Source organism: Cydia strobilella, chromosome 1 (assembly GCF_947568885.1).
Source record: "Cydia strobilella chromosome 1, ilCydStro3.1, whole genome shotgun sequence".
Classification (NCBI taxonomy): domain Eukaryota; kingdom Metazoa; phylum Arthropoda; class Insecta; order Lepidoptera; family Tortricidae; genus Cydia; species Cydia strobilella.
Window position 1 is genome coordinate 9,170,558 of NC_086041.1, and position 21,843 is coordinate 9,192,400.

General features: G+C 38.2%; 1 protein-coding gene across 1 annotated transcript; it reads right to left on the minus strand.

Annotated features, from left to right (window-relative positions):
• Positions 1 to 3,760: 3,760 nt before the first annotated feature.
• Positions 3,761 to 21,526, minus strand: LOC134748323 (uncharacterized). The gene is made up of 14 exons (XM_063683092.1): positions 21,254 to 21,526; positions 16,384 to 16,601; positions 15,097 to 15,279; positions 14,426 to 14,639; positions 13,517 to 13,728; positions 12,624 to 12,803; positions 12,124 to 12,274; positions 11,632 to 11,806; positions 9,552 to 9,574; positions 8,257 to 8,534; positions 7,504 to 7,717; positions 6,906 to 7,120; positions 5,268 to 5,453; positions 3,761 to 4,131 (listed from the first exon to the last, which is right to left on the minus strand). Exons 1-14 carry the CDS (start codon positions 21,285 to 21,287, stop codon positions 3,790 to 3,792), a joined length of 2,625 nt encoding a protein of 874 aa, XP_063539162.1. The 5' UTR covers positions 21,288 to 21,526; the 3' UTR covers positions 3,761 to 3,789.
• Between the last annotated feature and the right edge of the window lie 317 nt (positions 21,527 to 21,843).

Below are 21,843 nucleotides of genomic sequence, written 5' to 3' on the forward strand. Positions count from 1 at the left end.
AACGGAACCCCTAATGCATTCGTCATGTCTGTCTGTCTGTCCGTTCGTCCGATACTGTTGAAGCTTGGTAATATAAGTAGTATTCTTAGGTATTCTGTGAACCGCATTAAGATTTTCACACAACATATCGAGAACAATTTTTTTTTCAGTTATGGACTTGAAACTTCGTGGTTTAAGAAAGACAAATTTCATGCGTTGTATAATTATTAACAAATAACTGTCCCTATTGATATCTTTTGTTGCTCATGTAGAATATATAACCACCAACATGCAAATCCAGTACCTATCATTTCAGAGTTATTGAGGAAAATCGTTAAAACCTGTTAAAATTGTCAAATCTTCCGTCGCAAGTTTCGCACGCCGCGCCGTATTTTTTATTCCTTTCTAATTTGCTGGGTTTACGCACTAGGGTCGGGGGGGGGGGGGAAGGTAAGGTTGGTGGTGGTGGGTGGGATCGGGACTTTCGAAGGATTGGGGGTAGAGGTTGAGAAAATAAATAACGCATCTGACGAATAAAGAAGGAGGCTCCTTGAATTTTTTTGAGTCAATAAAAATGTAAATGATTTAAACTGAATAAAAAGTGAAAATCCTTAAATTAATACGGTTATTAATATGGTTACAAACTCGACGGAATAACCTGTCCGACGGCTAGTTTTCACTGTACTCCTATAAATTGCATGTTTCCTGTTTTCTCTATCTGCTGTTATTAAATCTAATGATATATGGAGTAATCTAAGCGTATTTATTTTGTAAACGAGACCCAAATATTAATATTTTTTAACTTAGCTTTTTTAAGTTCCTCGTAAATGCTCTATTCATTCTTCAAAAAGGAATAACAAAGTTGCATTTTATCCACAAGAGTGGCAAAGTAATTTAATGCAAGTTTTGAGTTGTTTCCTCTTGTTGGCTAGGGGAATATTAGTTATTTGTTTTACAAGGCATTTTTTTTTTAAATATTGATAATGATACCCGAGCAAGCGGAAGATTCGAAAAGCGGAGAATTTTGAGCGTTGCGAGCAATGCGGAGGTTTCAAGGAACGAGGGTTAAACAAATTTTGCCACCGAGCGAAACACAAAATTTTTCATCACACCAACGCGAGGAAAATACTACCTGTAAAATATCAAACAAAAACAAACCAAATCAAATCTAACTGAACGTTATTAAATATTTATTTAAAAGCCAATTCTACCAGCCAACATAATGAAAAAACTCAAAATTTGCATTCGATTACTTTGCCATATACCTATACATGTGGATAAAACTTCATAAAACGCAACTTTCTCATTCGTTTTAGAACAATCAAGAGAGCCTTTACCAGCTGGTGTGGTGAAATAGTTATTTGTTATACAAGGGTGCAAAGTTGTATTTTACCCGCGAGTGTGGAATTGAAACACGAGCAAGCGAAAGGATTCCATAGTTGAACCACGAGCGAAGCGAGTGGTACTAAAATAGAATCCTGAGCGTAGCGAGTGTTTCAACACACAAGAAGTAAAATACATTTGCACCCGTGTCTAACACAAAACTTTTCCCCTCACTATAGCGAAGAAAGTGCAACATCCACAGGCGTTAGATCATCTTCATCACTGGAATCACTTATTTTTGTACGATATTATAACAGAAAACACTGGAAATTCTGATTTTTACGTGAGTCGGTGAGAAGTGTTTTAAGTAAAAAATTTGTTGACAATGTTGACATTTCTGTTCTGACGTATGAAATGTCAACGATGCGTTTTGAAATTACATCGACTCAACTTGTGCGTTCAGAATTATATTTAACATCATTATAAAAAAACAAACGTTTGTTATGGAATTTTAAGGTTTATGACTTAAAATTATTAAATAAAGCTAAATTTGGTATTTTTTATTAGATTCTCAAACCATTTATTTAATGATAATTAATATCGAACGAACCATTATTATGAGCGTTTTACGTTTTGTTATCTGTCAAGCTACTTAAACATGCTCCATTCAAGGTCAAATTACTTTCCCCACTAGTGGATAAAATGCGTTTTTCCCCGCTTGTTTTAAAGGATAAAAGACGGCTTTCCGAGCTAGTGAGGGGAAAAAATTAAACCCAATTCGTTTGATGATTTTTACAATAAACTGCATTTGTCCACAGTCGCTCTTTTGGGCATGGTGCTGGGTGCCTTCGGGCAGCTGTGTGGCTGCCAGCCCGACCCGATGGGTCCGCTGTGCGCCAGCGATGGTATCACGTATAAAACAGCGTGTGCGAGATGAACTGCAAGACCGGGGGCAAAGAATAACTAATAGTAGCCGCGGGCAGCGGTGTTTACAAGGTCCGCGATGGAGCGTGCCTGTAACGCAGTCAGATGATTAATGATCCTGAGATATTGCTTCAGCTGTTGGTGAACCTTAAAAAAAATAAACATAATCGTAAGTATGTGAGAAGCGAAAAACTAGTTGGCCATATAATGTTCGACTCATCTAGCCAATGCAAAGTCAACACAGGGTTATGTTATATCCTACCTTGATCACAAAAATGATCGAAACTGAAACCTCAGTCCAATTTAAGCATAGTACGCTAAAAGTTTTCGGGTTCCATACGTACCTTTTTATACAGCAAATTTGAAACAAAATATATACATTATATAGGTATTGTATTACCAGCAAACTGTTGTGTCTACATTGGTTAAGCTTTACATTGTCTTCGTCGGACTCAAATAGATTTTGAAATAATCACCAACTGTTAAAACAATGGCCTACATAGCCCTGCAGTCAAAGAAAAAGAAAGCAGTCCATCAGAAATATATTCGCGTCCTGCAGTTAGAATACTTACTAGATTTCCTGTATGTTCACTTACCCTACCTAAAAATATATTTTTATAAATTTTTACTTCTAAACTATGTAGCGGCTCACTTAATACACCTCTACGTTCCAAATTTTACGTTCGTTAAAATATATATGTTAATTTCCGAGTAAAATGGCTGTGACATACGGACAGACAGATAAACGGAGACGGACGGACAGACGGTCATGATGAAACTTTAAGGGTTCCGTTTTTGCTTTTTTGGCTATGGAACCCTAAAAATGAAGGTGCGTATAGTGAATATAATATGTAATATGTGTATCGTTGATGTCTGTAATAGAAGGTGTATTATAGTTAACTTGTAACGCCCTAATATTGCCCACTGATTTTTACCAGTACAACCAGGCAATGCAGAGCAGCTTACTGCGAACTGTTAGGAAGTAGCTACTCCACGTACAGCAAGCTGCAAAAGTGCATACCCACGTTATGAATGAATTCCATTCATAAAGTGGGTATGTACTTTTACAGCTGTGTGTACCTAAGTCCTTAATGCTCTTGGAGAAATCCAATTGTTTAAGGTGGAACAGGGCGCCTGACTCTAGCTTGTCTTAGCCAGTTAGCTGGAGGCTTAGCCGAGATGACAATCGTAAATCGACAAACGCCAAGCGAAAAGATAAATGCGAAAAGGATGACAGATGCTACGAAAAGTCACGTGATCATTTCCATACATAATTTCACTTTTAATCATTTAATCATTGCAATCAATTGTTACTTAGCTATGCCCCCAGGTACCGGGTAAGGGAAAGACAAATACACCATTTTGTACATATATATTTAAGGACTCAGTTTTATTTATTAATATGTGACATAGGTAGTTATACAATCGTTCTAAAACGAAACATACTTACTCATAAAATTATACAAGGGAGGGACCGTAAGCAGATTCGTTTTTTATAAGCACGTCGCAGGATTAAAACTAAAAAATATTGTACTATACGTAGTCATAAAATACAATATTATTTTAAAAGCGGGTCCCGAAACTAGTCCGACTGCTTTTAACAACGTTGTTCTCTGAATTCCTTTTCGGTGCCACATATTCATGTGGCTGTTCAATTTTTCCTTCAAAAAGAACCAAACCCAAATTATTGTCCTTTATAAAGAACACAAAAGGTTTGTCCACCACAAGTTGCACACTCCCCTCTATTAAAGGCACGACAAGGGCAGCGGAGGCTGCAGCGGCCACTGTTCCATCCTCGTCAACGGATATGTACACCCTGTGGTAGAGGTGGTTTATTTGGGCGGGGCCACCCTCGATGATTCCAGACAGGTTGGATTGTGACGAGAAGAGGGTTGTGATTCGCATCTGTAATTAAGAATTAATAACTTAGCAGGCCCCGTTTTTATTAAATACCTTCAGAAATATTTTCGGAGTCAAACAGCACTCATCATTTGAATTATTGTATAGGTACTTTTTTTTCCAATAAAAGTATGGGACCTACATATCCATACTAATACTATAAATGCGAAAGTCTGTCTGTTTGTCTGTGTGTTCCATCTTCACGCTTAAACCATAACCGCTGAATCGATTTAGATGAAATTTGGCATAGAGATAGGTTGAGTCCCTGAGAAGGACATAGGATAGTTTTTATCCCGAAAATCATCCCTTATGAAAGTAAAAAGCGGGGTGGAATTGAGATAATTAATGAAGTGTCTGCTAATTTGTGTGCATAATATGCTCAAATTGAATAATTGCTATAAGATTTTCTCCAGGCGCTATTCTTACTCTAGCTGGGGTTACTAAGTCCACGCAGACGAAGTCGCGGGCAAAAGCTAGTAGCTTATATTATAAGTATTAAGTTCGCCATATGTTTTACGGCGAATGGCTTACGTTTGAAGCAACCCGTTGTTACCGCTTTGTTTGTAAAGAAAATTTCTAAAATTCCGAATATTCTCGTGATTTTATACTCGTAGTCATGACAAATGTGTCTAACTAACTCCATGGTCCCCATGCAGATTTAGTTTCAACAGCAACAAACAATTTACTCTAACCAAGCAATTGCTATGGAACCAATTTGTTTCTCATCGAATTTCAAACCTGTGTCAGATTTTTTATTTCTTATGAATTTTCATTTTAATTTTTATTAAAATAAGTAGGTTTTTTTGCGATAATACCGTCTGTTGTTACTATTTTCTTTTATTGAGTTGTGCAATAAAGAGTATTTGTATTTGTATTTAAGCGTAGGAATTTATGTTTTTTTTGACGGTGTCAGTTATTTTCTTAGACAATCCGTGTCAGCTTTTTTGAAATAGTCGTGACCCAACTTTTCCGGATCTCTACGCTCTTCTGTGACCAATTTAGTATTTTCAGTTTTATAAACTTTGGAGCAACTACATATACTTTCAAAAATAAATAAAAAAACGTTTAACAGCACAATGCGCCCCTGGTTGTCAATAAAGCATCACTTCGTTCGATCTATAATATGACCTCAATTTACTTACACTCCTAAGTGGTCCGACCATGTCCTCGCTATAGTCCACGGTGAACCTCGGCAGTGAGAGTTGCACGTGAGACGGTTCCATCATCTTGCAGATCTGTGGCAGGCTCATGTAGGGCAAGTCCCTTATCAGACCTGCCAAGCCATCGTGATCTTGCGGGACCAATAACACCATAGAATAACGGCCACCCTGGAAATTAAAAATATATTTACAGTATGGACGTATAAAGTAGTGTTTGTATTGTTATTGTTACATCTGATTAAGCAATTCAGCGAATTATTGTGTAAATAAGCAAGACCATAAAGTTGATGGTCTTTGAAATGGATTTGGTATAAACGGAATATCATTTACTTTTAATAGAATACACCTTTAAATTATTTTACATTACGGAAAAATTAACCGGTATTATTGATATCGATTAGGACAAAGACTGTGACTTAATTTCTTACAAATCTATTTAGATAACTGCTTAAGGTAGGTACATTTACTACACTTATTTGCGCCCATTACATATGTAGCATAACAAGTTAATTCCTATCATTCCATTCCTATAATTCCTATTAATCATTATATTCATTATAGTATTATCCTTTGATTATAATAATTTCCTTATCACGTCATTAGTTTCTGGCTCCTATAATAATAAAATATTAAAGACCTACAAGGAAAACTCTTCGTCTTACTGTCCCACTCAGGATTTTCCCGTCGTGCGTCATTCATAAGACATAATTTTGATGATTAAAATATTTATGACTATACAGTGTGGAAAAAATTTATGGACCCTGAAGGGAAAGTGCCTTAAGTTAGCTCGTTAAAAATAAAAAAATGCATACAAAGATTTTTTTAAATTAGCTTGTCTCGCCCGGGAATCGAGCCGACTAAAAAAACCAAAAAATAAACACTCGCTATTTTATTCTAATAGTCGACACAGTTAATGTTAATGATAACATTTCTCTAAGAAAAATTAGGTCTTACACTCGTCTGCCGTACAAAATATCCATAAAATCGAATATTTAGTACTCAAGAATATCTTTAGACAAGCAAAATCGAAAAGAAAAATGAAAAATCTTTGAATGCAGTTTTGTTCATTTATAAAAATAAAAGAATGTTTCCTTTGAAAAGAATGAGCTAACTTAAGGTTTTAAGGCACTTTCCCTCCAGGGCCCATAATTTTTTTCCACCCTGTATACATACACATACTTAAATAATCCAACGTCAACTTCTATACCAACACAAAGTAACATGAGGCGGTTATGATATGCAATACTGGAGCAAGTAAAATCCATTAAGTATATCATGTAACGCGTCTCTTTAAACGTCGCTCAATTTAAACTAGAACTCTCGCTACAACATACTTAGACCCAAATCATCGAGCATTGAGGTACTTATTCTTCAAAATGGATTTGAAGTATACTGCCAAAATTGAGGTGTATGTAAAGATTCTCACCTCATAAGGCAATAAACAGCATGAGCCCTGATGTTGTCAAAGAACAGCATAATCGAGTTGGACTGATATCCATCATGCGACTTGTTTCTTGCAGGTGGCTTAGTCGCGGAAGCAGGCAGAAGAGACAAGCGCTCTTGAAATTTAAGTATACAAACTGTCGATCTATGGGGGTATCTTCTAGATTAAGTACATACCTCATAAGGCAATTCAACTGCATGAGCCCTCAAGTTGTCAACGAACGCGTAGTTGAGCTCAGTACTGATCTCCATCATAGCGACTTGTTTCTTGCAGGAGCCCTGGACGCGAAAGCAGGCAGACCTTGTTAGGCTGCGGTCGAAGGCGTGCTGCCAGGCACTCTTGAAGTAAAGAGCGTTGATAAGGAGCACGTCGGATGATGGGGGGATGTGGGCTGGAATCGAGAATCAAAAAATTAAAATAACGTCACGGAAAGCTGCACAATGAAGTCGTATTGATTCATGCGAGATCGCATTCAAGCAAGTGAGATGCCAATGCATTGTCACGAGAAACATATTGCGGGTAAGATAACATCCATAACCAAGAGCATTTAAGTTAAATTGATTTTACGCCAATTTAAAAATACAAAAACATTGTGTTGTAATACAAATAAATAGGAGAATTACTTAGAATTATAACGACTGCCTCTTTACCTACAGGTAGGTAACTAAAATAATCTTAAGTTTTTGTTATATTTATTTACGGGCAGGTTCTTGTAATCAAAACAAATGTTAACTTTTATTAATTACGAAACTTAAGGTATTTACTTGGACATACCAGGTTCTATTAAGGATCTTATTAGCCCCCTTGTCTGGTTGCCGACCCAGTCGTTTACGGTGGCAGCAGAGCCTACCGGATCCAGAAAATTCAAACTGACAACTTTAGTAAGGTATACTTTTTCTATGACCTTCTCATACTCTTTCTTTAGTTTAAATTTGTTCGATACGAAGACGCCATTGGCATTTTGAAGCTTGGCTGCAGTATTATTAAACTGTAACGTGAAATATAGATTTAATGTTGTTCAAAAACAATAGTATATTGTGTCACAAGGGAGCAAAATGACATATTTACGGCGAGGGCGTACATTGAATCCTGAACGAAGCAAAAGATTCTATAATTGAATCCTGAGCGTAGCGAGGGATTCTAAAATAGAATCTTGAGCGTAGTGAGGGATTCAAGCGATATCGCCCAAGGTGGAAATAATTTTGCTACCATGTGACACATACTGTTTTTCACATCACTTATGAGGAAATTATTATATTCCAAAATATGATTTACCTAAAAAAAATAGTATGCGAAAAAGAAAAAAAATCGTGTCCTAGAACAGAAAAGTGCCACTTTGTTCCCTCCTAGCAGGGAAGAAAAGTGCCACTTTGATCCCTCCTAGCGGGGAAGAATAAGTCTTTTTTCGAATAGGTGATGTGAAAATATAATTAACTAACCAAGGATCGTTATAGATTGGGTCAGAATTCTTAGCAGGCATCACAGGTACCTAAAGTTTGTTACTTTTTCGTTCGTTAAATTTCTTACTTGTAAAGCTGATAAATAGACATTCAGCTGTTCTCTAAACTCATTTCTATTCGGTGGCAATCGTAAGGAGCTTCTTATTTCAGCTTCAGTGTTGCCACTGGCTCCTTCAAGAAGCATGGCAAGTGTCGATTTGATGCTGACCGGCGAGACCACCACATTGCCACTTCGTTCTTCAGTTGTATATCTAAGGAGATCTGTGTCGAAGTAGTTTAAACGAGTATTGTCTGGTTTCTTGTTATCCATGCACTCGAAACTTTGAAAGCAGGATAAAAAAACACCTGAAAAACAGAAATGTTAGTGATCTCCCTTTTTAGGGTTCCGTACCCAAAGGGTAAAAACGGGACCCTATTACTAAGACTCCGCTGTCCGCCTGTCCGTCTGTCCGTCCGTCTGTCCGTCTGTCCGTCTGTCTATCACCAGGCTGTATCTCATGATCCGTGATAGCTAGACAGTTGAAATTTGCACAGATGATGTATTTCTGTTGCCGCTATAACAACAAATACTAAAAACAGAATAATATAAATATTTAAATGGGGTGTGTACGGAACCCTTCGTGCGCGAGTCCGACTCGCACTTGGCCGGTTTTTTGTAAACCAACGTGACGGCACTGAACCATTCAATCATAACAGGTATAAACTTCACTGATGGAAGACGAAGAATATATTTAAAAAAAATACAACATATATATATATATATATATATATTTAACATGATCATTACTTAGGGACCGAAATAAATATCTATGTAGTTAAAGATTTTAGCATAATCGTGCATAGTGGATATCGCTAATGTTGTTTTTGCTCGACATTAGTAAATAATGAATAATATTTTTTTTAAGAAGGCAAAGTTGATGCTTAATTCCATGTGCTAAAACGCGAAAGATTTAAAAAAAGGTTCTCAAAGTGGAATCTCGAGCGTTGCGAGGGTTGCAAAAGGTTTAAACTTTGCTGCCGAGTGAAACAAACATTTTCACCACACAAATGTATCTTATTAAATATTTATCATTCAAAACCATCACTTAAAAGTCGATTCCACCAGCCAATTATGAGGAAACAACTCAAAATTTGCATCTAATTACTTTGCCACTCTTGTGGATAAAATGCTACTTTCTCATTAGTTTTTGAAGAATAACGAGCTAGTGTGGTGGAATAAAGATGTACCTATAATTCGAAACAAGAGCTCTTATTAATGATGCCTTGTTATAGGTAACCGGAACGACTTTATTTAATAGAAACGGGTTTATAGATGAGGAAGGTCAGAATAAGAATTACCTAAGTAAGATTAGGTATTATTGCCGGTTGTAGGTATCTGGTATCTACTGCAAAAAGTACAAAATGCTCATAACATAAAGTTAAAATAAAACTTACCGCACAAAATAACACGATTCATGGTGTATCGGTTCCTCTAATTACGCAACAAATTGAAAAAACCTAATTTTAGCATAAGGTAGACGAGTTTTAAATTGAATATGTCATCGTTCGTAAAAAAATAATGTTCCTACACACAACCATACACCAACACAAACAGTACTAGACTATAGTGTGACCTGTGTGACAAACAAAACAAATCTGACAATCACATTAAGCTTCGTGATTCATTCGTAACCTGTCGGCGGTTGTTATAACCGGCAATATATTTCGTTCTCATTCGAGCAAGTGATAGTGATTCGGGTCTGTAAATTGGACCTGGGATTGGATAAGCTTACGCAGCGAACTACGTAGGCGAACAACACGCGAACCGTGCATTCGCGGCGAACGCGAAGCGGCGCGCAGGGCTCGGAACCGTTTTTGAAGTAAAACGTCGGTAACTCAGATTTTTTTTCTGACGGAAGTAACGCTCTGTAGTGACACACGCACAATAGGACACACGTCAAAGTGCCAACATAGCGATATACGTCATCGTCAAAAAAGTTTTAGGTACTTTTAGTGATATACTTTTTTTTTTGTAAAACCCGAAATAGCCCAATATGAATTTTAATTATTTTATGCTCTTTACGTAGGACTGAATCATGTATTTAGGTAACAACTTCGGATTATTGTTTCATTCAAAATGAAATAATGAACCAAAGAACGAAAAAGAACGTAATAACCGGTATCGCCGCCGCGTCGCGCCGCTTCGCGTTCGCATTTTGTTCGCCCGTAATACGCTGCGTTAGGTTAGACACCAATATCACTGGTACAATACAAGCCGCCAAATATAAACCTAACGCGAAAGCGCGAGTCTACTTGTCTGTGTATGCTAAGGATCCTAAATTTTTAGTCATCTTTTTCGAGAACGATTTTTTCTGCTCTACCGACGTTTGAATTTGAATCCACGATTTTTGACCACTCACACATATATATGAATGGTTGGTTTTCAAAACGTTAACCAACGAATGTTTAGGCCCGCTTGCACCATCCTATCCCACTAACCCGGGGTTAAGCGGTTGAACCGTTAACCCAGTGTCAAATTGTACTGGTAATAATGGTGCAGTTCAGCAGTGGTTTTGTGAATGGATCACATTATTCTAAAAGGTAATTGAGAATTGTCCTTGGGCCGATATAGTTGTCCTTTGTCCCATCGAGCCTGTTTCATGAGATAATAAGCGGAGTCCATGTATAAAGCGCCCTCCACACTCCACAATGGCGTTCGCGGCTTCGCGCCGCGATTCGCGCACGAGTGTGGAGCGGGCTTAACAAATGAGGTAGATGGAGGGGGAAATTAGAGCAAATCGTATACATTATACTAAAGTAAGGACGCTAGCCCGAACATTGACCAGTCGGTACATCGACCCATTGCTGTCTCGCTTGCACAGTGTCATTGACCGCCGGTATCATGGGCGGGACAGCTATATAATTACGCGCGTGCGATAGACATAGGAACATGCGTATCAATGTACCAAATTGTTCGTGCCTTGCGTACTTACTTTAAGCTTTGTTTTATTTTCCGGAATCATAATACTCGTAAGTAGATATTTATAAGATGGCACTTATCAATATCTGTGATAAAACTTAACTTAGTCAATATTTGATTTATTATAAAAAATGACTTATTACATGGAACTGACAGTTACATACGCATCATAACATAGTTTATTTCACTTGTGCTTGTGTATAATGTTATTTATTTTATTTTATTTATTATTAGTTTCTAATGCTTCTATTGAGTAAATATGTGAATCACACATGGAAACTGTTGTTTCATATTTTATCACATCAACTGTTCATACAGTCCGTAGATATATAACAAAAGGCGCAGTCTAAGATCTATTGAGTATCTACTCAAAAAAAGCCCAACCGACATAAAAATGGACATTTTAAGAAGGAAACACACGATTTATTTCGATTTTGAACTACGTTAAAAATGTTTTTACTTATACATAAAGTGTAAGGTTACGCGCTGGGCGTGTGCGCTTTGAACTCCGCGGTGGTCGCGAGAGGGTCCGACACCCGCCCAGTGAACAGCAGTTGTCTCGTGGCTTCATCTTCTATGAAGAACAGGAATGGTCGGTTGGCGATCACCTCTACCGCGCTGTATTCATCCTCGCCAAACTTGTTTACTAGCGATATCTCTGCAATTAAAACATAAGGTAAATTTAATAAAGAAATTGAATTTCATTAAAGTTTCAAAAGTCCTATACCGTGGACCACGGAATTCATGCTCCGAGCGTTTTGTTCGCCTGAGGCGTTAGAGCAGCAGGCCTGAGTCTATGCAGCCAACAGCAGTTGCCACAGAAAACAACGCACAAGCGGCACAAGTCATCATTTAGCAATACAGTGATGACCGTAAGAAATAGGCATGTAAGTTTTTTAAGCTATTTTCTACTGCCAAAATCAGCTGGCCGATATACTAGTAGTCCTTAAAGTAAGTATCGAAACGATTTGGAACCTGTGACAGAGTAAGCAACGCTTCCCAGCTCGTTGACTTCGATGCCGGAGCGCTGCAGAACCTTGGAGATCTTCAGCCGGTTCTGCGCGGACTGCCCTCTCGCCAGGCCGGGGAAGGACGCCGTGTCTTCAAACGCTTGCCGAATGCCCAACTGAAACAACGATAGTCTTGATTGATAGATGTTGTAGATATAAAAGTCTTTCCTATTGATTTCGACTACATACTTTTATTTTAACCGATTTAGAAGCGTAACAGGTTGCCTTTTAGGCTACCAGAGCATTGGTTTCCTATAGATGTAACCCACAATATCAAAACTAGTCCTTTCACTTTGACATACAGAAGAAGAATTTGAGAAGTATAACATTTAAAACTTTCGCGGTTTAAACACATATTAAATCACATTTAGAAACGGGTCTATCGCGAATAAATTCGCGATAGACCCGTTTCTAAATGTGATTTAATTTGAGAAGTGCCAAATAAATACAATTAATTGTTCTTACGTCTCTCAAGACTCCGTCCAAAATGGAGGTGAAGTCGAACTTGAATTTCGGCAGCGTGACGTCGACCGTGCGCTCGGCGAGGTACAGCATCTCCGTGCGCAGGTCGCTCAGCGAGTCCATTATGCGGGGGAGGCCCTTCAGGGAGTTCGGCACTACTATGTACATGGAGAACTTTTTACCCTGAAAGAAACATTTTACTCAGAAAACGAAGATTTAGCTTAGGCTATCGTGATACTTGCCGTTACAGAGGGTAGAAACACAACTCAACGGAGCAGGCTAATTGAAACGAGAAAAATATTCACTTGCCAAATGTAGGATCATATAGGTAACAATAACACATTGCAGTTTTATACTTTGTATGCTATAGGTATATTTACACCGCAACAGGTAATATGGTCAATGACCTTATTTATAAAAGGTCAATGGATCCAATATAAATGATTATGATAGTCGCATTCCGAAATTCGACCTAATAAAATAACCATCAATTGTAGGATATACAATAGGTACTTCAAACTTCAAATATCTTTATTGCCACTATGTTACATTTACATGGAATATAGACCCTGTAAGGACACAGCACTGCAATTGAATCTTATACCTACATAAGCAATTAAGCATATACAATTTAACCTTATACATAAGCACATATACATAAGCATTGCACAGACATTCGAATAAATTATAGTATTGGGCAGTTTCAACTACTACTATTTATTCCGGGATGTATCACCAAAAAACTCTTGCAGTGAATAGTAACTCTTATCCAATAAGTATTTTTGTAAAATGGCCTCAAATGATTTTGGATTTCCTATTGATTTGATTTCATGTGGTATACTTTTGAAGCTAATGTTTAGAGGTAACAGAAATGTGTAAATTCTCAAAACGCTTACCAAATATGGCATCCTCAAAATCTTTGCGTCGTACTTCGTTGACTCTGCATAGTAAAACTTTTCCTTTACATTCATGAAGGGCACTTGTTTTTGTACAGTCGGTGTCACGTAGAAAGCCCTGGTTTTGGTGGTGTTCGGGTGGAACTGGTGCTTCCAGGTGCCCTTGAAGAACAGGGTCGTAAGGACCAGGACTATACTGCCTTTCACCTCGTCTAAAAATAAAACATACGAAACAGTAAATGACAAGTCCCAGCGTTTTTAAGCTGATAAAGCGGTATAGGTAATCAAGACCCATAAAGACGCAGTGCATACTGTTCATTGTCAGTGTCTATTGTGGCATACCATGCACCTAGCGTGGGTGTGTGGGCTATTACCTACTGGGTTTTCGCCACAATTTGTCGGAGTACCTACAGGTTCACTATTTAGCAAGGATCAAAACTTCATCAATTTAAATTCCATCCTATATTGTTATCGTCATCTTCAGAGACACTGGACAGTTAGAACAGTTCATAACTGACTGGACATATCTAAGACTAACGTTCTCAGTAAATCTATCTACGTAAATTCATCTAGAATTTTTGACTAATAGGGTATGCCACTAAGGTAATTCTACGTTGGTCAATGACATCACTCACTTTTTAGTGTCACATAAATAAATAAAGTAAACTAGTGGCTCTGTGAGCGGTAGACCTCATAGAATCTACAAAAAACCTATTTAATCATTGAACCAGCTCACAAGTTTTCACAAGAATCGGTTGAGGTGTAGAGGAGAACATCCGGACATAAGTACAAAGCATTTTTTCCCAAGCTGATACGGAGACATTCGCTAACGTTCGGTCAATAAATAAGTACACTTCAAGCAAGTACCCATATAAACATAGCAAAATACAAACGAAATTAAAGCCTTACCTTCATCGATTAGATTAGGAATATTCCCATGCGTGAGATTAGAGACCCATCCGTTGATTTGGGCCGCAGTTTCCGCGGGGAAGCGGAAGTCCACCTTCTTCAGCTCAGTTTTGTAGAACTCCTCAGCAATCGAAGAGAAACGCTGTCTCTCAGACACTGTGCTGTCTACGTAGATTCTACTGCCAACGTTTAGGGTGTAGTTTGGATTTGTTAGCTGGAAAAATATAATGTCATTTTAAACCATTATTGTTTCACTACTGGACATATTTTATTTGACTAAATATTTTAACGCCGGGTTACCTTTTCAAACCAGCAAAATATCTTGCTTGAGTACCATAGTAGGTACAAGAGGCATAAAGAAAGATAGGAACTAAAGATTCGTTAAGCATCAAAAGGCAGTGAAAAATATTATGGCCACAGATTAAACTTTCTAGATGGCGCTGTAAGGTCTAATGTTTGATACCTAATCACATTTAGTTCGACGTTGGTATGACGCCGCACAGCGCCATCTACTTGAGCTGTTACATTTGCAGCAACAATGGTCTTAGTATATAATAAGAATAATATATTGATATATAAGTTCATAAAATATCCCAATAATAAATAGGAGTAAGTTATACGCTTCCATACACATTGTCGCAGTAAATAAGAACTAAAGTGATTCTACGAACCTGCAGAGAAGATATGATGGAGGAGAACTTAGACCGAACAACGGTTCTATTTACGTCAAACCCTAGTACCGAGGCCAACTGGGCTTGTGTGGGGCCTGTCGCTGCTTCAGTTAAGATGGCCAGTGCTAGTTTCAAGCCTAAAGGCGAAAGTAGGAAGTTCTCCTCTGAATATGCCGCTATGCGCTGAAATAGAAGGCAGAACTTAAAACAAAGGATAAAGGATAACATGAATGTAAATAAATGCTCTTATTATGTATGGAGGTATGGAATCGCTTAGTTGTACTTGTCCTGTAAATTTCATACGCCAGCCTCTGTCAAAATAGTAAGTTAAATTGTTTCGATCATAGCACGACGCCTTAGCGTTGAATTGACCGTTCTTTTCCTGTCATGTCTGTGATTGATTTGACTGGTCAAAATACCAAGACTAAGTGAGGGTTTTACGTCTAGAAATTAGTCAGACTTGTAACTCAATAGTTACAGTTACAGGAGTATAGGATTGTGAGATAAAACTCGTGGTGAACGGAACTATCGACGTATCTATATATGTATCTAGTAGTGGCCGTGCCTCCATAGAACTCGATGCTCATGGGCTTTACTAATTTTCAGACAGTTGAGCTCTTTTCCTACAGCTCATGGCATCTTATTGACATGGTGGCATTGGTGGCATTGCTAAATAGTTACTTAAGCTTTTAAATAAGTAGGTAGGTGTTCTTAACACTTTCTTTATAGCATCTACGCGCATTAAAAGGCTGAAAAATATCATGGAACAGCGTTCTTTATTAGCGTTCCAGTTCTAAGGTGTAAAGAAAGGCTCTCTTGATTGTTCAAAAACTGATGATAGTTGCATTTTATCCACATATGTGGTAAAGTAATCAAATGCAAATTTTGAGTTATTTTCTTATCTTGGCTGGTAGAATTGACTTTTAAATGATGATTTTGAATGATAAATATTTAATAACATTCATTTTGAATTGATTTTGCTTGATATTTTACAGTTAGTTTTTCCTTGTGTTGGTGTGGTGAAAAATGTTGTGTTTCATTCGGTGGCAAAATTGGTTTAACCCTCGTGCCTTAAAACCGTCGCAACGCAAGATCGCAACTCGCTACGCTCGTGGTTCAATTTTGGAATCTTTCGCTTGCTCGGGTATCAATATTAGCACGAGAGGTTAAACAACAACTTTGCCCCTTGTAAAACAAATAACTATTATTATTTACCTACTCTCGGACATTTCATTTTAAGCTACCGTAGCTGTTATCATTAGCAGATATGATACATGCAAAACTAACCTTAGTAACCGTCCAATCAAACGAGTCGTAGTCAGCCGCTGACGGCACATAATAATCGTCGGAGTCCCAATAGTCATGGTCCACCAGGGTCTCACTGGTTCCCGGTGTTGGCTTGCCCGGTTGGACGGCGGGGAGAGGGACAGCGTAGCCCGCTGGGGTCCCGAATACACTTTGGAGTATTTGTTGGTCGGGAACATGGTCGCATTGTGAGAGTGGAGCTGGAAAAGGAATATGTTCACAACGTTTTTACATTACTATTTACTAAGTACCTAAAATTTAGGTTCGTGGCCATTTAATGTTTATTAATCAAAAGACTACAGTGATGGTGATTTATCAGTATAAATGCGTTTAATTTGTGCAATTGATAGTTATTTGTTTTACAAGGGGGAAAAGTTGTTGTTTAACCGCTCGTACTAATATTGATACCCGAGCAAGCGAAAGATTCCAAAATTGAACCACGAGCGTAGCGAGTGGTTCGAGAGGTGGAATCTAGAGCGTTGCAAGGGTTTCAAGGCACGAGGCCCGAGGGTTAAACAAAATTTGCCTCCGAGTGAAATATATATTTTTTTATTACACCAACGCGAGGAAAATACTAACTATGAAATAGGTACCAAAAAAGTCAAACCAAATCAAATCGAAATTAACATAATAAAAAAATATCATTCAAAATCATCATTTAAAAGTCAATTCTACCAGCTAACAACTCAAAATTTGCATCTGATTACTTTGCCCCACATGTGGATAAAATTCAACTTTCTCATTCATTTTTGAACAACCAGGAGGGCCGTTGGTGTGGTGAAAATAATTTATCATTAGGTAATATGCTAATATGTGTATTATAATTTTATGTCTATATAATGTTGTATTAAATATAAATAGGATGCAAACGAAAAACTCAACCGTTGTCCGGAATGTTTATAATTAGAAGCTCCAACTGTTTTTAAACTGTTTAGTGAAGGTGGTTCTTTTTTGTTAGGGTTCCATACCCAAAGGGTAAAAACGGGACCCCTATCACTAAGACTCCGCTGTCCGTCCGTCTGTCTGTCTGTCACCAGATTGTATCAATTTGTATCTCATGAACCGTGATAGCTAGAAAGATGATGTATTTCTGTTGCCAAACTGTATTGTTGATGTATTGTTGTTGTTATTGTTGTGTTGTTGTTGTTTTTAGTATTTGTTCTATAAACAACAAATACTAAAAACAGAATAAAATAAATATTTAATTGGGGCTCCCATACAGCAAACGTGATTTTTTGCCGTTTTTTGCGTAATGGTACGGAACCCTTCGTGCGCGAGTCCGATCCCACTTGGCCAGTTTTTTATTTTAAGAATTTTTGTTATTGGAGTATAGGTACAATGGTATTTTAATGACATAGAGGACATATTTATTATGTCTCGACCACTTGGGACTAATATTATTTCAAGTAAAGAAGCAAAATTACGATGACTGCCCGTAAATATTTTATTATTCTCAGGAAGATGAGATCGGATATTATCCTCTAAAGTCGGATATTATTTACAATGGATATGTACAAAACCAGTTTCACACTAATTATGGTTATAGCATAGTGCGGTTTGTAACATAGCGTCCAAACGTAAAATATAATAATTACGTAGGTACCTACCTACTGTAAGAAATAGGTCGTATGGTACTTATTTGCGTCAAGCTCTTCAACCTTTCGACCTGAAGTTGATACTGTTAATCGTGTAGGTATTCACTATACTACAAATATTAGTCATATAGGTACATATATTTAAGCAAATCTAATTATATGGATCGTAGTTCGTAGTACTTGTTTGCACACAGCTAGTGATGTGCCGTGGGAATTTTCCCAGAACAAGGTTTTTTTTTATGAAATAGGAGGCAAACGAGCAGACGGATCACCTGATGGTAAGCGATTACCGCCGCCCATGTACACCCGCAACACCAGAGGGGTTGTAAGTGCGTTGCCGGCCTTTAAGATGGGAATACGCTCTTTTCTTGAAGGTTTGAAGGTCATATCGGTCCGGAAATACCGCAGGCGACAGTTCATTCCACAGTTTAGCTGTGCGAGGCAGGAAGTTTCTAGAGAAACGCAGTTGAGGACTGCCAACCATCTAAGTGGTGAGGATGGTAATGTTGTCGCGTAGGGCGATGGCGAAAAGAAGCGGCAGGGATTAATCCGAACAATTCCTCGGAGCACTCCCCGTTATACACGCGATAGAAAATGCAGAGCGAGGCCACATCTCTACGCAGCGCCAAGGAGTCAAGCCGTTCCGAAATACGCTGGCAGTCGACAATTCGAGTCGCTCTTCGCTGGATGCGGTCCAGAGGGAGAAGCTGGTATTGGGGTGCCCCTGCCCATAGATGAGAACAGTATTCCATGTGTGGGCGAACCTGCACTATATACAGCTGTAGGCGGTGGGCCGGCGTGAAATACTGTCTCGATCTGTTGAGCACACCGAGCTTTTTTGAGGCTAATTTGGCCTTACCCTCTAAATGGCCGCGGAACTGGACTTCACTCGAAATGTCGACGCCGAGGATTCCGATACTGGCTGCGGCAGTCAGGGGAGTGCTCTCAAAACGAGGTGACACGACAAACTAACTTTTTTGCGGTAAACGCGCAAACCTGTGTCTTGGCAGGGTTAAAACGGACTAAGTTTAGTCGACCCTATTCAGAGATTTCTTTTAGGGAAGTCTCAATTTCAGACACAAGTTTGTTCCGGCTCTCGATGACGTTTTCCCGAGAGATATTGGTGCGGCCGGTGTAAGAGGCATCACCCGTACTATCATCAGCATAACAATGAATTCCGCTGATTTGCAGCATGTCATTGATATGCAGAAGGAATAGCGTGGGTGATAGCACACAGCCTTGGGGGACACCAGCATTCACAGACATGGAGTCTGAGCATTCACCGTCAACTACGACCTTTATGCTTCTGTCTGCTAGAAAGCTACTAATATTCCCTTATGGGAAAGTCCTGGGAAATTTCCCCTGTTCCCGGGAATATTCCCTAAACAAGGGAAGTTCCAAGTCTCGAAACCGCGCGTTAAATCTGCCCTTGCTAAACGGTTTAAAGCATTTCTGTTTCCACACATATACAACAAATTACTCAAAACCTGTAATATTAAAGATTGTAGGTAAAGTCAAGCCAAAATTCAAATCCAGGCTCTTCTGGTATCCTGGAGTTATGACGAATGTGAAGAAATTTTGAAAGTTGTAAGGTAATAGTAGGCCGAAACGTTAATGCAATTAACCATTAACCAGTACAAATTGAACCGTAAACTGTAACGGTTTACGGTTCAATTTGTACTGGTTAATGGTTAATTGCAATTAACGTTCGGCCAACACTGAGATAGTAATTTCGGTTTGTATCTGATCCCAAGAGAACAAATTCCCTCGTAGGGCTACATTTGCTTGCTACGATTTAATGCGTGCGCACACACACACATCATTCACATACACACACATACACGCACACGCACACACACACACACACACACGCACGCACGCACGCGCACACACACACACACACACACACACACACACACACACACACACACACACCTTACCCTCATGCTTACGCAATTTAAATAGATACAGTGTAATAGGCATTCATATACATATACTCGTATATATAAAAAGTTTTATGTCAAATTTGATATACCTATTTAAGTACATATCTTTAAACTGGTAACCACGATACAGGCTTTGCGTAGTGTGGAGACCACCGTTAATCTTAGCCTTTAATATTAAGATTTTTCATTTCTCATGCTCTGAAAGAGGGTCATTGTTGTTCTAAAAAGTGTGCAGAAAATGATACGCGTCTGCACTAGAGCATTTTACGTTCGAAGTACGATTTTTTTAATTTTATTAGGATAAGCAATTGAAATTTGAGTTTAAATGGATTTGTTATACAATTTCTATTCTGATATTTGACTGTCCATTCCACAAATAACGATACTTTTACATAAATTGTTAACTGAAAGTGCCCTTAAGAAATACTATAAAAATGTATACTTAGTCATGTTTTAAAGAAAACACATGCATTTTACTTTCCCCGTATTCGAAATGAAAAGTAGAGTGTTTAACTTTGGTGAAAGGCATAAAAACACCTCGGCAGAAATTAGTGCCTTTCATCCCTTGGTTAACAATCTACTATTAAACCTTTACTGTAAAAGAATATCCCGTTGTTAACTGGAAATAAATATTTTATTATTATTATTAATATTGAAACAAAGAAGAAGTTAATTAAAATAGTATAACTATGCACAATTTCAAAATTCCCCTAATTTCCCTTCATAAGGGAAATTTCCCGGGAACGTTGCCGGGAATAATCCCACCTAGGGTATTTTCCCGGGAACGGCACATCACTACACACAGCGTCTTCAAGCATTAAGCGTTATCGCGTTGTTAAACTAAAATTCGTATTTAAACACGCCACAAGAAAAAACAACGCAGCCAAAACTGAAGATGTGATACTACTACTGATTGGAATCATAGTTACTAATGATTCAGACCAATTTGAGTAACATAACAAGTTTATACACACATAAACTCTTTAATGTACTAATGTCACTGTAGGGAAATTTGCATACAAAGCTAGCCCATTTTATATAGTACTTATACCCAGCTATTTTCTTCCGAGCCACTGTTCACTCCTTGACCCTTCCTTCCTGTCCTTAAGTGTACTTGCGGCCACGGACTTGTGTTATTTAAGTAGATAGGCTACTTAGGTACATACTTTTAACACCGACCCTTGACTGCTTAGAAACAGAAAGGAGAAGTGTTAGTGGACATTCTGAATCATATTTTGAGTCACAAACGTTACAATCAAGAAACTATGTGAGCATATACAATCATTACGAGAGCACGATAAACAAACTTACCGACAAAAAGTATTAAACACAGCATTAAAGTCATCTCGTCAAACAAGGAAAACCATAAGACAAATAGTTAAGTTCAAGGTTCAGATTCGTTAGCGACTAGTACGATTTTATATTTAGAAACACTTCTTTTACAACACTTAATAAAAACACTATATCGTCGATTGCTATGTATAAATGAGCATATTGTTTTGTTTTATACGGAACGTGTGGACATGATAAAGTGCAGACCACGACTGAGCTTGATGACCAGGAGGAGCGTATAATAACGACCGGTTCGTTGGGTTTGTTGACGTGACTTTAACGGACGTATTCATCACCCTTTTATAATATCCTTTTTTCTACTCCAGCACTCTTATGTCGATTAAATGACTGCTAGTGAGATCGAAATCAACTTCATAAGAAGCGCCGCGCGCGGGGCCCCGGCGCAGCTAGTGTTCTTATAGGGTCGTTTGCACCAAATCGTCTGTCACCGTTAAAGCGTTCGCGCGTTCGCAAAATTTTATTGTGTGGAAAGTTTCAAAGGTAGATCTCTGCTGCGTGACGTTAATCAGTCTGTTAACTGTGGTTGGTGCAACTGGCCCTTAGGATCC